General features: G+C 43.5%; 2 protein-coding genes across 4 annotated transcripts in view; both read left to right on the forward strand.

Annotated features, from left to right (window-relative positions):
- Nucleotides 1-6,737, forward strand: part of nyap1 (neuronal tyrosine phosphorylated phosphoinositide-3-kinase adaptor 1) — a 29,335-nt gene extending 22,598 nt beyond the window's left edge. For 2 of the 3 annotated variants that reach the window (XM_076101704.1, XM_076101706.1), the window contains 4 exons: nt 73-1,884; nt 2,000-2,242; nt 3,344-3,450; nt 4,044-6,737. In XM_076101704.1, coding sequence (XP_075957819.1) covers nt 73-1,884; nt 2,000-2,242; nt 3,344-3,450; nt 4,044-4,475 — 2,594 coding nt within the window. In that variant the 3' untranslated portion in view covers nt 4,476-6,737. The remainder of the gene's footprint in view (nt 1-72; nt 1,885-1,999; nt 2,243-3,343; nt 3,451-4,043) is intronic. The other variant, XM_076101705.1, reaches the window with a different exon arrangement.
- A 1,148-nt stretch (nt 6,738-7,885) lies between these two features.
- On the forward strand, nt 7,886-14,558 carry atp1b2b (ATPase Na+/K+ transporting subunit beta 2b). Its single transcript, XM_076102139.1, has 8 exons — nt 7,886-7,976; nt 12,448-12,576; nt 12,670-12,777; nt 12,984-13,189; nt 13,451-13,510; nt 13,764-13,790; nt 14,035-14,130; nt 14,259-14,558. The coding sequence occupies exons 1-8, from the start codon at nt 7,886-7,888 to the stop codon at nt 14,421-14,423; spliced, it is 882 nt and encodes a 293-aa protein (XP_075958254.1). The 3' UTR covers nt 14,424-14,558.
- The last annotated feature ends 2,361 nt before the right edge of the window (nt 14,559-16,919 follow it).

Raw genomic sequence — 16,919 nt, forward strand, 5'->3', positions numbered from 1 at the left:
GTATTTTCAGGTGCATATTCCACAGAAAAAGATGATCTTGTGTCTTCACATGCATTTTTATTTCTCCAACAGCCATGAAGAAGTCTGACTCTGGAGACCTCGGAGGAAAGAAGGTGCCTCCTTTAAAGCCCAAGAGAAGTCCAAGCACCCAGCTTTCCTTTGACCCTCTCCCTCCACGTGTGCCTCCTTCTGCCACATCCTTGCCTTTCCAGGCAGCAGACTCACAGATTCAGACAAGGGACGGGGACGATGAGCCGGTCTATATAGAGATGGTGGGCCAAGTGTTCACTAGAGACACCCAGACAGCCACCCCCCATCCTGTCACACCTGTGGCCACCACGCCTGACTCTGACTCAGACCAGAGTGAGGCCATCTATGAGGAGATGAAATACCCGCAGCAAGAGAACAGAGAGTCCCAGAGACACCACCCTACCAAACATGAGAAACTGAAAACCTCTAAACACTTCCATGTCACCCCTTCCTCCTCCAACAGCGCCTCCTCTCTGCCACGCCCCTCCTCTTCCTCTCCTTCCTACTCCAAATCCAAAGCTACCGTGTCGATCTCCCATTCGTCTCCTCTGCCTTCCTCTGCATCCTCCACCCCTGTCCCCCAGGTCCTCTCCACCAGTCCGCACACTCCACGAGCTCCTACTCCCTACCTGCTGCAAGGGACTAAATCTGAGTCCGAGTCCAACACGAAGATCCCAGCCCCTTTCCCCAATCTTCTACAACACCGGCCTCCGCTGCTTGCCTTCCCACAGCCAGCAGCAGCCTCCAGCGGGGTCGGGGTGCAAAACAAGTCTGCGTCTGCTAAAATGGGAACTCAAACATCCAGCGTGACAACTCAAGCCAGCACCTCCTCCTCAACTTGTTCGAATGTTCCCTCGTCGCTGTCAGGCTCCAAGGAGTCGTCAGGAGGAAGTGCATCCCAGCAGGACAAACACAGCAGGGACTCCCAGTTGGGCCCTGCTCCCGGACTGAGAGCCAGGAGCCACTCCACACCTCTGCCGCCCTCCTCCAAATCCACCTCCCCTTTCTCCCATCACCACCACCACCCTCACCATCGTCCCTCGCACTACCACCACTATCGCAAGCCAGAGAGAGGAGACTCTCCCGCTCCACTCAAGAGCAGTTCTCAGAACCAGGCCACAGTCCAGACCCAAACCTCAAGTACAGGCAGGGAGGGCAAGTCTGTTAGCTTCCTCTTGAAGTCTGATAAAGGGGAGAGGGATAAGGACAGGGACAGGGACAGGGACAAGGACAGGGACAGGGACCGAGACAAAGATAGGGACAGAGACAGGGACAGAGACAGGGACCGGGATAGGGGTAGGGACAGGGACAGGGACAGAGATAGGGATAAAGACAGGGACAGGGAAAGAGAAAGAGAAAGAGACAGGGACAGAGAAAGAGAAAGAGACAGGGACAGGGATCGAGATAGGGACGGAGGGCCCTACTCCTTACAGTTGGATCACGTCCCCTCTACGTCTAAAAGCAGCACCAGCTCAACCCCTACGCCATTATCCTCATCCCAGCGTCCTCATTCACGCCCCCATCTTCGCTCTCACACTCCTCACAGCCTGCCAGCGTACAAGCCTCCCTCCTCAGACAGCCCCTTGCTGTGGACCTACCCCTCCGGTGGCTTCCGGAGACCGCCGGCTTACGAGAGCCTGCGAGGAAGCTCTCACACGGCGTCCCTGCAACAGCCCTCGAGTCTTACTGGTTTAGGTGAGGGGTCAATGAAGAGCAACGGAGGGTCTTCCTCCCTCCATTCTAAAGTTGGCTTCATGCCCTGGGACAGCAGTGCCAGCTTAGCTGCAGATGAGGGATCTTACTGGCCCATGCAGAGGAAATTGTCCTTCAGCCATGGGAGCAGAGAGACAGAGAGTAAGTCAGAAGTCATTTTGAAGACAGAATGTTGATCCTGTGTTGAAAAGAAATCAGGCTTTTGAAGGAATGTTACGTTAAATACCCTGTCATTCTGTTCCTTCCCATGTCTCAGAGGACGAGGGGCGCGCGTGGAATGGCAGTGCTGATGCCCTACTAAGGATGGATAAGGAGGACCTTGGCATGGGGTCTCGAGGAGGCCACTCCGGCATCCCAGTCCACTTCAGCGGTGCCACCAGCAGGGCCCTCGGTCACAGTGAGTCCCTGGCTGGTGTGGACAGCAGCCCGGGTTTCAGAGCCCTGCCCAGAGTTGGTCTGCCTCTTCCCTGCCAGACTTTCCCTGCCTGTCGCAATGGAGGTTAGTAAACACTTAGTGTTCATAATCTTTTAGTCATAGCCTCTAACCACAACATCCTATTTCGAAAGGAATGGCAGCGGATTTACATGGGGATTCTCCTGCTGGCTCTGCTGTGGTGTAGCTCTTAAACTTGGAAGAATCAGAGACTACATCCTCTCCTCTCCTCTGACTGTCACAGAAAGCTAACAGCTCTGCCTCCATTGCATCCTCTTGCACTGAAGTTAGCCTTGAAGCTCTGTCTCTCTTTGTCAGCCTCTTTTCATCCGCACTCAAGGCCTTTCCCTCGAAACAAAGGCTTGCTGCTTACCTTGAGAATCAGTGCAATACTTACCTTGAAGCAGAGCCAATAAAATAAGTGTTCCATAAACAGGCCCAAATCTCTGCACACATACATTAATGGCCCCATTTTTATGGTGTTCACAATGCACATTGTGACAAAAATGATTGTATTAAACACTTAATAAATAAATGGTGTTTAGTTGCATGAGCTAAGTATATGGACAGACAGAGTGCCATTTATGCCGGTGAAGTAAAGTGATATTGCAGGATAATGCAGTCAGAGAGAGACAGAGTGCAAACCCTACCCGTGCTGTCTGCAATCACATTTCAGTTTCATTTAATTACATCACTTATATCACTTTAGTTAGTGTTACACTGGTTTTCTAACAATGCAAATATTTTGGCAGAAAATTGAATCAGGTTCATATTGTGCTTAAGTCTGGATAAACAATAATTGTTGAATAGTGGAAATTACAGATTAGGATCACCACTTAAATGTAATTATGTTTCCATGTTTACAATAAATTGAATGGAAATCTGTCTACAAGATCATATGAGGTATCCAGCTGACAGTCGAACGTTGACAGAGTGATACAGCAACACATGTCAGTGTAAATGTCCTCCATTGTTCATCAGTATAAGGTTAGTTTACAATGTTCTGGTAGCTTAAAGTATAATGAGCACACAATGTACAAAAGCTATGTCTCAACTCACATGAGTGTAGTTTGACATTCACAGCATGTGTGTTATAATGAAAAGTTGTATCCCTGTGTTCTCATTAGCAGGCACACAGTGTAAATTTTTTTAAATTTTTTTTTACAGAAGTGGGGCGGCTGGGCCGCTCCTCCTCTGCTGCTGGAGTGAGACAGGTGGGTGGAGGAGACGTACAGAGACAGAGCAGCCTACCAGCACGAGAAGCCCTGAATAAGGTTAATATATAGCACCCAGCCATATAACGTTAGACTCTTATTAACTTCATTCATGGTAGATTTGGGAGTAACATTAATATTGGTCTCATTATTGCTTCCCCTCCTGCTAGAGACAGTGCTTCTGCAGATCTATTTATAGCTGGTAGATATGCCCACTGAGCAGAATAAGGCTCTGGCCGATCTCAAAAGAATAAGAGCTGCAAAGGTATATGACGTAGGCTGATATGTAATCAGAAAATGAGAGAGAATAGTGGATGAGAGAAAATGCTGTACTATGTTTTGGAGTGATGAGCTGCAGTCTTCCAGCAGCACATTTTGCCCAGATTCTGGCTGCATAGCAAGTGCTGACGCAGTTTGAGTGTGCTGCAGCGCCTGTCTTCATGCGGCTGGTTGACCCTCCCTCAGCCTGTAATAGATGAAGCAGCGCTGCATCCTCGTGGCTGTCCAGAGGAACTGCAGTTTAATTCGACATGTGCTAGGATTGGTTGCACTGCAGATAACACTGCAGTGACAATGCAGGTTTTATAGAAATTGAAATACTATAATATCAAAAAATACTACATGAATTCACTTATATTTTCTATTGTGTTCAGCTGCATGGTCTGGCCCAGCCTAAAGTGCCCTGCAGTCCCAGCAGTCCCAGTGTGTCTCGGCAGCAGCAGCAGCTTCAGCTCCACCAGCAGCAGCTGCAGTTAAAGCAGCAGCTCCAGCAGCTTCAGCAACAGCACCATCTGCAGTTGCAGTTCCAGCAGCTTGCCCAGCTGGCACAGGGACAGCCTCCTGTCAGCGGGGGCACCACCCCGTCCGCAGCGCAGAGCCAGAGAGACGGTAAGCTGCTGGAAGTCATCGAGCGTAAACGCTGCCTGTGCAAAGAGATCAAGGCCCACAGGCGCCCTGACAGAAGCCTGTGCAAGCAGGACAGCATGCCCATTCTCCCTAGCTGGAGACGGACACCTGAGCCTCGTAAGACTGGCACGCCACCCTGCCAGAGGTCGCAGGCCGTCGTGTGGGACACAGCGATCTGAGGTGGGAAGACAAGGCCTGCAAGTACAGCGCTGAAGAGCGATGAGATGAGTTGAAGATGGCTGAACAATTGATGAGAGAGAAGAGTTCGATGGGTTTAGTAACTGGAACATACAATAACCACAGATGAGCGAGAGAGCTTTGCTCTTATTGCGTGAGAAACTGATCACAGAATATCAATGAAGGTTATTGGAGACTTTGAACTCATTTGGTAAAAAAAAAAAAAAAAAAAAAAAAAGGCTTTTAAAAGAGGTGAAGAAAGGACGTATTACAATCAGACTAAATTAATCTCTTACCCGGGTGATTTCTACTTGCTCTGTACTATGTCCTTCTCAATGTGTTCTAATTGCCAATGATTTTTTTTGCCACAAAACGCCAGTATTGCCACAAAATGAAGACGCCATCGTAATAAGGGGTGGGATGTTTTCTCAAATTGGTGTTGCCAAATTTCCTCCTGACTACTTGACACATAAAGGGATCATATATTTTCTCCAACACAAAGTTGTGTCCAACTTCTGCGGATGAGAAAAGGCGAGACTCCTTGATAAGTTATTGAAGTGTTTCTTGAAATCGTGAATGCTTATGAGATGTCTTGGTATCAATAGATTGTCATTGTGGATGCAAATAATCATCACTGAGGAGTAAAAGCTACCTACTGTATCTGTTTGCATATTTGTAATGTAAATCTATTTACTTTCTCAACGTTTCTGCAATTTTATAGCAATATGCTCCGGACGCTGGAGCAACATAATTAAAAACTTGTGTCAACTAGCCTAACATACATATCTAAGACTTGAATAAGTCATATTTACTGTGTCATTCTCTGCATGTCACAATAGACATACAGGATTGTAAAAGAATATGTGTAGAGATGATCATGTCAGACTTTTACATACAGCAGATCTTCACTATGATAACACGTGGTTGTATCAAAAGATGAATATATCGCCTGGGGAGTATATCGTTAGAAGAGGTGGTGCGAAAGATGGCACATACTGTGTGCAGTCCAGCCAAATATAGATACAGATCAATGGTACAAAACTTCATCACCCATGCTTATCCACAGTTGCACATTAGTGATTGTTCCACCACACAGAAAAACAAGCACTGACACCCATCAACACAGACTGTACAATACGGTGCAACTGAGAAGACTGTGAGTATTGATCACCTCAAACAGAATGCTGGAACAATCTGCACAAAACATGGTATACGCTTAGGAGAAATTAAACCCTAATGTACTGTAAATAGATCTGTACAACTGTATTGAAAATGTAGCAATTATTTCCATTTTCATACTTGTAATCAATACATATTATGTAGCATATACTGTATAAACATAACTTTGTTCACTTGTTTTTTCTAAAAGAACTAAGTACTTTATCTGCTGCAGCCAGTCCATGCATTACTTATATAGTTCGACTAATAAACAGTAAGCCCTCTGAAGAAAGGCATGGTCCAACAGTTGTTTATTTAAATTTATGCAAGACTCCCTTTAAGCTGTGTTATTGTTTTATTTATACCCCTTTTTTCTACATTCATTTTTATTTGTGTACAGATTTCAACAGCTCGTTGTCTTGACATTTTGAATACTTTGCTGCTATCTTGAACTACTGGTGTTGTTCATTCAACCACACCGTGTTACCATAACAAACATTAATATAGTGGTTATTGTTACTTTTTTTTTTTTTTTTTCTGAAAGCCACGTGAAATGAAGTTTGTACCTTGAAGAGTGAGCCCTTCTGTAATAGTATTAAGGCACTTGAATGTCTCTTGGTTGTTGTCGTTTTATGATAGTTAGCACCAAGCTGTACAGTACAGTACACCCAGTGAAAAGAAGACCTATCTAAATGTTTGAGAGTCACTGCTTGGCCTTTTGTTTTTAATTCCCACCTGCGCGTGTTTGAGGGTCCAGGTTTCAAACAAACACAGGTCAGGTAGAAGGAAATGGGCAAGTGCAATGCATGCAGAGATTCCTTACACTGAAAATGTCCCAATGATACTGACTATTGTGCCCAACTCCAAGTAAATCACCTTACTATGATTCCTTTTCACAGACTGATATGGAACCATAGGTATCATTTCCAAAATAGTTTACAGAAACTGTTGGTTTTGTGTGTCTTCTAAAACAGTGGCCATTATATGAGTGCCATACTATATTGATATGGTAAGATACGGTGTACCTTGGAAATCACTGTAGTGCTATATTTGCATTGATATTGTCATTAAAAATAAATTTTATATAATGAACTTTACACAACAAACAGGATCTGCGCATGTTTTCATGCCTTGTGTGGTTTTACAGTGGAGATGGTGGGGAGGTGGACATTATGTTCCCACTGCACTTGTGCAGCAAGTGTTGCAACACCCTGCGTGTCCATGTGAAGGCGCTACTTTCACTCTCCGCCGCTGCTGGTGTGGCTCCGTACATAACACCACAGTCACCGCTTCAATATAGCACACACACACAAACGATTGTAATCCATCAGACCTTTATACCTTCATAGTTTGAATTTTAAATAGTTTATTCACTAGGATTAGTTATTATTCTGGCTTTAAATTATGTTGAATGGTGATTTACAACTTGTGTTACATGTAGCTCTAAATCTGCAACCAATGCTAAAAAAAAAACAGACGCATGCAGAAAAAAAAGTGAGTTTTACATGTAAAATATAATAGAAATAAGATAGATAATCAAACACAACAATGGGGACTGCGATTTATCACTGGGAACCTCAGACACCTTTAGAGTCTTCGGAATATCAGGGGGATATTATGTTGGTTTTTCTTTGGGGGACGTGACGATAAGGGCCTGAGAGCCAATGAAAGGACGCCCTTCAGCCAGCCCTTGATTTGCTGCAATGGTTGTCTTTCGTGCGTTAGGCCTACGAGGAGGGGAGATGCGGTGCAAACGATTGGCCAAGGCGGGAGGAGGAGGCGGGAGTAGCTCTTGCCGGGGATGGAGAGGGTGGGGGGTTGAGAGAGGCGGAGGGAGTGCTTTACCGCAGTATCACTAGATTTTTGCACCACTCATCAAAACTCTGCGGCATACAGACAAGAGCTAGGGGGGAGGGCAGAGATTAGGTCTACAGTCGAGTGCAGGAACGCTATTTCTTAATATTACTACCCATCTTACTCTTACCACATTGTCTAAAGAAGTGTTTGTACTCTCATATCCATTCATTTGTGCGTCTGAGCGCTTCAGTAGATTGGGTTTAATTATCTCTTTTAATCACATAGCCGCGGTGCTACAGTAGCTCTCTCTCTCTCTCTCTCTCTCTCTCTCTCTCTCTCCCTCGCTCTCTCTCGCGCTCTCCCTCTCCCTCGGCTGTCTGGCCAATTGTTTCAACCCGGCGCTTATTGCATCAGGGCGCGTTTATTAGAGTTTAGGGGTCCAAACTTGTATGACAAAATGTCAAAAGATGGAGAAAAAACCGGGTGGAAGGAATCTATATGGAACTCGAGGACGAGGGAGTTTCTGGGCAGGACGGCTAGCAGCTGGGGTAAGTACTGTCCAGCTACAGCAATGCAGCAAACACGGCCCCTCCACGGCTCTGTAACAGGTCTCTGTCGCAGTCTTTTCAGCCTTTCCCTAAAGCTTCAGGAGAGGACTCCAGAAACGAAAGTGTGTGTCACTGTAATATTAATTTCACCCTGATAGAAGTTGGTTGATTATTTTCTTTCCAGTGTCCAGGTAATGAGTAGAGCTGTCGCTGTCCACTATAGTCTGGTGCTGAAATCTGAATTCTGTGAAAGCCGGTGGAAGAAAAAAAAAAAAATCCTTCTGCCTAGTTTCTTTCTTTCTTTATTCATTTATGGCACTGCTTTCTCTGCGCAATGCGCCCAGCAGAGGGGTGGAGGCACATGGTCTTATTTTACATTTAAATTAGCCAGATTACTGCAGCACTGCTGAGACAGGTTCCACTCTGTTGCAAAGTGCATATCATCAACTCCTCTCTTTGAAAGCAACCAGAGAGCTTTAGCTAGCTACGACATGAATTCTGCGGCAGATGAGAGTTTTTTTTTTTTGCCTGGGAGATGGGTTTCTTGAGTTAAGTATAAATAGGTTTTGTAGGCCTGTAGCTTTATCTAGTGAGTATTCAACATGATGTCATTCATTTTCAGGCTTTTGCCCCCTGAGATTTTAAGGGAGATCCAATCCCAGCCTCCATGTAACACAGGAGAATTGCCACATGCTGTCCTCCTTTCTGCCATACAACCAGCTTGCAACTATATCAAAGATTCATGAAATGATAGGGCGCATATGGCTCTGTTCTAATGGCATTGGAGCGCTTTAATCTGGGTAAAGCCGTAGGCCAAAAGCTATTTGTATCACCTCCAACCCGGCCCCTCCCAGTGAGTGTACATCAGTGAGGGATTTAATCCTAATCTAATGACTTCATTGGCTGATGGCGGAGGTATCAATTCAGAGGGTAGGATCTAGGAAAGTAGCCTAAACCACTTTCAAGAATTTAGATTATTTTTTGATCTTTACAATGGAGACATGATCTCAGCGGCACAGAAGTTTTGTGTTGACAATGGATGTTTTACTATTAGCGCAAAGTTGGGAATCATTGAAAGTAGCTTCCTTTGCCGCAATCCTAGTGCAGTGTACGAGTTAATCCAGCTCAGTGCGTCCCATGTGCTTTAAGGTCTGGTGGCTTTTTAAGCTGTGCTCTCTAAGGCTTGTTAATTAGGCTATTTCTGTAGTCAGCCACTACATACAGGTCTGCTAAACTTGGCATTTCACCAGAGCACTTTCTCATTCTCCGAATGATGCATACATTGTACGTAACCTACCCCTAGGTCCACTTGTTCGACTGCGTGGCAGTCCATCCATCCATCGTCTTTACCCACTTGTGTCAATATGCCCGCAGCAAAAAGTAAGGAAACACCCAAGTCAGGTTGCTAGTCTCTTTAAAAAGCAAATTTGTTGTTCACATTTATAATTATGCAGTACGTGCAGAGCCTTAGATCAAAGGCTTCTTTGAGGATGAAACACAGAACACTTGCTTGTGTGTTCTGCTTTGTGTAAAGAGCTGTAATGATATGGAAATAACCTTGATAAAACAGAACAGTCCTGCAATTTTGATGTTACAGTGCCACCAGCCGACACCAGGCAAACATGTTCAAACAACTACCTCTATTTAGAATAGAACTAATTAAGTGTTCTGCGCCTCACACTTCCAAAAACAACAGAAGGCTCATATTGCAATACAGGAAAAGAGCCTGAAAGGGCCCGATGGGTAGCAAAACCACGATGGTGGTCTCAGTATAAGATTGTAGACGATATACAAGTATATAATGATAATGAATAGGTGGTTTAACAATAAAAGGACCGCAGTGCAGAGCTATTTATGCTTTCTCCAGAACACTTAATTTTCAGTTCAGAGATCCGTTTGATCACAAATTTACAAAGCAAATGAACAGCGTGTCTTCCTAATTCATTGTGAAAGAAAAGAGACACCTCCTGCTATTATTATTGAATAAAGAACGGGATGCTAAACCCCCACCCCGGGCCTTTTGTATATTGCTTTCAACTGCCGTCTGCAAACAAAACCAGGGTGAAAGAGAGATGCTTCACTGTCCGTCATCACCATGGACTGAGTGGGCCGACCGTGAACCTAACACCCTCTCTGCCAGGGGGAAAGCCACCCGGCACGCACGCTTGAACCAATATGCACGTTTTCACATCCTGTCTCCCCTGGGTGGTGTCATATTTGCGGTTCGCACCACATCCCCTCTGGGTGACAGAGAAAAACACTTTAACATTTTGTTTTGTCACATCTTGTCACATCTTTGTCACATCTTGCCTCTCTCGCTGTCGTGCCTCTGGCTTGGTCCGGGGCCTGGAGGGCTGACTCTTTATATATTTAATGACTCAGCTTGGGTCTTTTCCATGCAACAGACATCTCGCTCAGCCATTCGATAATTTCACCTCGGATTCCAATGACTCTAGTTGCAATTGGATGAGAAGAAAACACACACGCAAGCTCTAAATCATCAAGATACCACTCTGTAATTCCCCCCCTAGTGGAGCAGCTTCCCCTTGACATTTTGTTATGGATTCCTGTAAGCCCGGCTGTGTGGGGGAGGCAGTTGCAGCGCCTGCCGACAGAGTGAGTGAGCTCCGTGCTGGGGGCCACAACACGGGCCTCAGGTGTTGATGCTCAAAATGAGTGATGTGTCATAGACAAGGCTATTTATGTCGTATACAAGAATGTCTGAGGTGGGAGAAAACAGCTGCTTCAAAAGTATTTGATCATTCAAGGAGGAAACATCACATCCAAGAGACAGTTCATCTAACCTCTGTGACAGAGTGGTACAATGTTACACATGATTTCATTTTTCCATTTAAATGTGCTGAAACAAGTCAGTTAATTGATCATGAGATCATTGAGCTCCTCGAATGTCATGCAAATGTGTATATATTTTGGCTTTAGGCTGTTAATTGGGCATAACAAGCTATCAGCAGACGTCACCTTGAGCACTGTGAAATTATGATGTCACCATTTTTTGGCAGCCATTAATCAAAAAGAAAAAAGGACAAATTCATTGAAAATAAAAACAATCATCAGTTGCAGCACATGTAACAGTATCACTATGGTCTTCTTACACTGTTATTGAAATAGGTCTAGTCTATGATGGCGTGTAATCTCCTGACCCCGTGGCCCGGTCTCCAGGGGGTCCTTGTCCTCCCTCCTTCTGTATCCCCCTCTGTCATCGTTCCTCCCCCTCTGTGGACAGGGAAACGCTATGAGTTTCAGTGACCGGCCTTTTTATCTTGGTTTAATCGGATGCAAGATTGTGAGGAAAGCAACCATGAACATACTGTTTAGACCAAATTGACTTCATTTTAGACCACGTTGTGCAGTCACATTTTAAATATGTGAAGGACGGTCGTTCATGTGTGAGAGAGAAAGAGGGAGGCAGATGGTTTAAGAGTTTAAAGAGGATTAACCGGCCTCCTGTGGACATTATTGGTCCGAAAGTGACCACACAGCAACACTGCAGCAACCTTTAATTAAAATGAACTGATTCCATTATCTACTCAGATTTAAGATTATTCCTGCTTAAAAATGTGCATTACGGTAATCATGAAATGGACTGCACTTACCCAAAGTTGCAGATGTAGCTAATGTAGCCTTCATGCATAAATCAAAAAGCTTTCATTATAATGCACCGCCGCCAGCACAAACACGTGTATAGTGCGGCAGCAGTCTGGATACGAAGAGAACATTTGTGAGAATGTCAATGAATAATAAAACAGAGAATGCTCTCATAGCTCATGCAGGCAATATTGTGTTAGTTTAGACAAGCTTCAATTTTCTACAAAATCCCTTTGTTTGATCACATTTGATCATAAGGGAAAGGTGTGTTGCTTGCAGTGCTTCTTTGGTGTTAGTGTGTGGTAATTACAAAATGCTTGTTTGTATGATGCTTAGTGTGTTCTCAATAAATGATTGTTTCAGTACATTGCCATTTTGTTCTTAGCCAATGGAATTGAACTGAATTGATTTGATTTTGCAGATACCAATATGTTCAGAAATGAGTGAGTGCATCACAATTTAAAATTATATTAAGTGTAAAGAAACATTGACATGAACATGAAATCGTACAATTGCCTAAAAATATGAGGATAAGCAACCATGACATCTTGAATTTAGCAGGGAAGCTATAGCCTAATAGGCTTAGTTAGATATTAATTTAGAATAGGAACACAGGATTTGTGCGACACATTTATTTCTAATATCACTATGATATCTGTACAGTGTTAATTGAAATAATACATATTTGCATGATTTATTCCATTTGTATGATTTAGCTTTTCTAAGTAGGCCAACTTATTTCCTCCTGAATAAGATACAAGTTTCAATGTACAGAAGGAATAATTGAGCTGAATAATTCATCTTTGATCATTTCTCGCTGATATTGCTCACAGCTGATACGACCCTCTTCTCTCTCTGTCTGCAGGTCTTATTCTTCTCTTCTATGTAGTTTTCTACATCTTCCTCGCCGGCTTGTTTGCACTCACCATGTATGTCATGCTGCAGACTTTGGACGAACACAAACCGACCTGGCAAGACAGGCTCTCCACACCAGGTGCAGTAGCTAATAATACAAATTGTGCGGACACAGGTCACAGCCCGTGGCGCGGTGTCGTGAAACCCCTGCTGTCTCTCTTGTCATTCACAGGCATGGTGATTAGACCCAAATCAGATGAGACCTATGAGATTATCTATAATATCGATAAAACTGAGACCTGGGACATGTACGCTCCGGCCCTGGACAAGTTCCTGACACGTAAGTCTGGCTCTCGACCTCTCGTACAGTGATTTAAAAAGCTTACTGCTGTGGATTATTCAACAATCTAGAATTCATTTTTTACCTAATAAGAGATAGAGGTAGGAAATTGTCTAGCACCAAGGTTTCGGTTGAGTCATAAGCCCTTACAAACAAAATAAATATACCCCCCCCCCCCCCCCCCCCCTCGCTCTCCCCCCCTGCAGCCTACAACAACTCCTTCCAGGCTGAGAAAAATAACGAATGCACCCCAGACCAGTACTTCCAGCAGGAGGACAGCGGCGATGTGAAGAACAACCCGAAGCGCTCCTGTCAGTTCAACCGCACCATTCTGGAGGAATGCTCTGGAATCAATGATCGTCACTATGGATACCAGGAGGGCAAGCCATGCATCATCATCAAGCTGAATCGGGTATGAAAGGGATGGAAGAGGGATGGTGTTGCTAGGAGACATGGAGTGACTGAGACAATGAAACTGCTTGGGAATAAGGAAAAGAGTATCCCAGTAAAAATAAGAAAGTCAGAATGAAGATGACAGCCCTTGGTTGTTGCATTTATCGTTAATTTCTGGCATATTTTATAGCGATTTTAAACACGATTTTCCATTCCTCTGTGTTTAAAATGAGTGAAATGGGAATAGTGCTGGAGACGTGTTGTCTCTCTGTCTCGCCAGGTGATTGGGATGCTGCCAGGAATCAATGGACAGACTCCGTTTGTCACCTGTGGTCCAAAGGTAATCCCCTTTTTGTCTTTCACAATGAAAAGTGTCACGTAACAATTTGGATTTCAGCCCATTCATAGCTTTTGTGCCTCACTCTCATGTGCCACCTATCACTCGTCTCCATTTCCTTTGATGTCTGTGCTCGTATCGTTTCAACTATCATATCTGTGTTGCATGCCACGTTGTCACTTACACCACCTGCGTATGCTCCTCTTCTATTTTCTTTTTTTCCCCCATTGCGTTTCATTAATTTGCTCACTCTCAGAAATACAAAGTTGGCAAAGATCAATGGGTAAGAACAGGACGGAACCTGTGTTTTTAGACTTTAGATTGAGTTAAAACATGCATAGTAGCAATGTAGATTTTAGATATATATGTATATTAAGACCGTGTTTTGCATTAAATAGACTGCTGAAGTAGATAGTGGGCATGTTGGGAAATTAGATTGAGAGGAAGGAGATTTGTGGGGCTGACATTCTCCTCGTGTACATATATATGTAGTGGCTGTAACTCATGAAGCTGTTTCATCCCCTTAGAAAGAAGACTCTGACAAAATTGGAGAGATGGTGTACTACCCTCCAAATGGCACTTTCAACCTTATGTACTACCCTTACTATGGCAAGAAAGCTCAGGTAAGATTTTGTCTGAAATCAAAATATTACTTAAATTAGCAAATATTGCTGCTAATAACCGAGCAGACGTACCAGACAAAATGCATCACTTCCTGTGCTAACGATGTCCTGGGGACCTGTTTTCGCAGGTGAACTACTCTCAGCCTTTAGTTGCCGTCAAGTTCCTTAACATTACTACCAATCAAGATGTCAACATCGAGTGCAGGATCAACGCCAACAACATTCCCGCTGGAAGTGAGAGAGACAAGTTTGCCGGAAGAGTGTCTTTCAAGCTGAGGATCAACACTAACTAGGTTGACCTTTTTCCTCTCCTGAAAACCACTTTCTTCATTCTCTGCAACATTGCACATACACAGAAACAAATGTCAGTATTCACACCCTTTGTAGGATTTGTTTACAACACCCCCCACACTTTGGGGGAAACTGTTTGTCCAGTTGTGTGATGAAATGGGGCGAGAATAAAAGGGTGGTAATTCTGTCATTATTTCTGTCTGTGAGCTTTGGGACAAATTCTTTTCTGTAAATTAGTTTCAGGGTGACGTCTATTTATACTGCATGAAAAACTAGGGGATGTGAAGGATGTGAAAATGTCTTTTCAAAGTTTGCAAGGATCAGCAACATTAACACGTTATTGCTGCTCCCCTCCTGCTGCCTCCTTATAGAGTAACCCTCTATAACTATACACAACTTACAATACAAAATGTGTATATCTACAGTATTTATACGGTATCATAACCTTATATCAGTATGTCTATTTTGTTGCACTCAAAAGAATAATCCAACAGACTCGCATATATCTTGATGGATGGATGCAGAGATGAAGTCATTTTGCATGTGTGTTTTGTCTTTAGTGTGCTATGAGGGCAAGGAGGCCCCTTATGTCCCACCTCTCTGCTAAGTGTGAAATAAGGTTATGTTAAACCACTGACCACCAGGAGGGGCCACACTGTAATCTACAGAACCTTACACACAGCAAGTGTGTACTTTTGAGAACAATACTGTAAGATAGGCATCTCCAAAAAAAAAAGGGAGTTACAGTAGAGGTCAAAACCTATAAGATCGTGTATGTTTGTGCATGTCTGAGTGTGTGTGTGTGTGTGTGTGTGTGTGCGTGCGTGCGTGTGTGTGTGTGTGTGTGTGTGTGTGTGCGTGTGTGTGTGTGCGTGTGTGTGTGTGTGCTCCATTCACAGGTCCCATTTCATACTGTAGGTCGGGAAGTTGCATGCAATGTGCAATATTCATTAAGTGGCATACATTATGAATGTCTGAGTCCATTCCTCGGATGAGACAACACATTTAAATGATAATTATTTTCGGATCATCTGATATTCATGCTGGTTGTTTGACCTGAGAGCAGCTTATGAAACAGATGTGGTTGTTCAGATTTGGGTTGTAATTTCATATCAACACCACTGATAAATTATGAAAGGAGACATTAGTCATGCTTCAGACATCTAACAACATCACCTTGGTTTGAGAAAAAAACTAAAACTACCAATCAGCTAGTTGCTAAACAGAACAGTAATGCTACGCAGGCTTTCAACTAACCACCTGCATATCAAATGAAAACAGCAAAACAGATCCTCCTGCTGCACGATGACGTTACACTCCCCACTGTGTGTATCATTTCATTCCTAAAGCTGAAGCAAAAGCTAATTTCTTGTGTCTCAACTTTTAATTAATTTAAACACAAATATTTACAGTATATATATATATATTTTTTTTTTTTTTCATGCATTGCATCTATTCCATATGTATCAGAAATAGATGCCATTGTCAAATTTTGTATTGATTTACACTGGAAGTGTGCTTTGAATTATTTAATGTGCAGTTTTGAAGGATGTAGAAAGTAGAGCGCCCTCTTTCACTCGTACCCGTTATCACCCTCGACAATATTCATCCAGGATATCAAAAGGTAGAGTTTACATATTCTTTTAATGGTTACTAGAGTCTTCAATATGTGAGTTGGTAGTTTTGTTTTATTCCTGTAGTCCTGTAGGAAATTAACAAAACAAATTTACTTCCTTGAATCATTTTTCATCATTCATAATTTTTGGTTTTCTTGTGGTATTCTTCACTGTTGTATGAATCAGTCTGACGGCAAAACCATCACGATAACTAGACAACCGACCGAAAACATAGATTGGGCCTGAGTTTAGTGCTGTTTACATTAACGTGCATTTATGGTCCAGTACAAGAAACACCTCTAAATGTTGGCTGGAGAAATCTGTGGAGTCTTTGAAACCACCATTACTTTGGCACGGCTAGGAAAATTGTACCAATGCGACTGTGATCCTGCCATGTCATCGCAGCAAATGTGGAACACAAGCATCTGTTCACTCACATTAAGGTCTGGCTCGACTCCACCACTCAATTTCTCTCCGAGCGAAGTGTTTCTCTCGCAAATATCTCACAGTGGTCAAAAAAGGACCTCTTAATCTGATCCAGACTTGACAAGGAAAGACAATTAGATCTGATGTGATTATCTGATATATATCTGCAGGGTTATTCATAATGAAGGACGTGTTCCAACAGTCATCAGAGGCTCTTTTTCGTGCTTTTTGTGACCATCCACTGAGAGGTTCATGCATTTCTCCTCACTTAATTCCTCTGTAATCTCTTAATCTGGTCGGCTAATCCAGAGCAGGCAAACTCAATTTCTTTACCCTACTTTGTCGCTCCTCCTCCTTGTGTCAAACGCCTGAATCACCGTCTTCAAAATGTATAAAGCAAAAAAAATGGATTTAATCCTATTTCACCCCCAATCATTCTGAAATTGATCAAACCCT

The sequence above is a fragment of the Anarhichas minor genome, unplaced genomic scaffold, assembly GCF_050575085.1.
Source record: "Anarhichas minor isolate MPS153535 unplaced genomic scaffold, ASM5057508v1 ptg000027l, whole genome shotgun sequence".
Classification (NCBI taxonomy): Eukaryota; Metazoa; Chordata; class Actinopteri; order Perciformes; family Anarhichadidae; genus Anarhichas; species Anarhichas minor.

Bases quoted from the DNA above. Each gene is read 5' to 3' on its own strand.
- atp1b2b (XM_076102139.1), top strand. From the start codon at position 7,886: ATGTCAAAAGATGGAGAAAAAACCGGGTGGAAGGAATCTATATGGAAC. The intron at 12,577-12,669 runs GTGCAGTAGCTA...TGTCATTCACAG, and splicing joins AGACAGGCTCTCCACACCAG to GCATGGTGATTAGACCCAAA. The intron at 13,511-13,763 runs GTAATCCCCTTT...GCTCACTCTCAG, and splicing joins TTGTCACCTGTGGTCCAAAG to AAATACAAAGTTGGCAAAGA.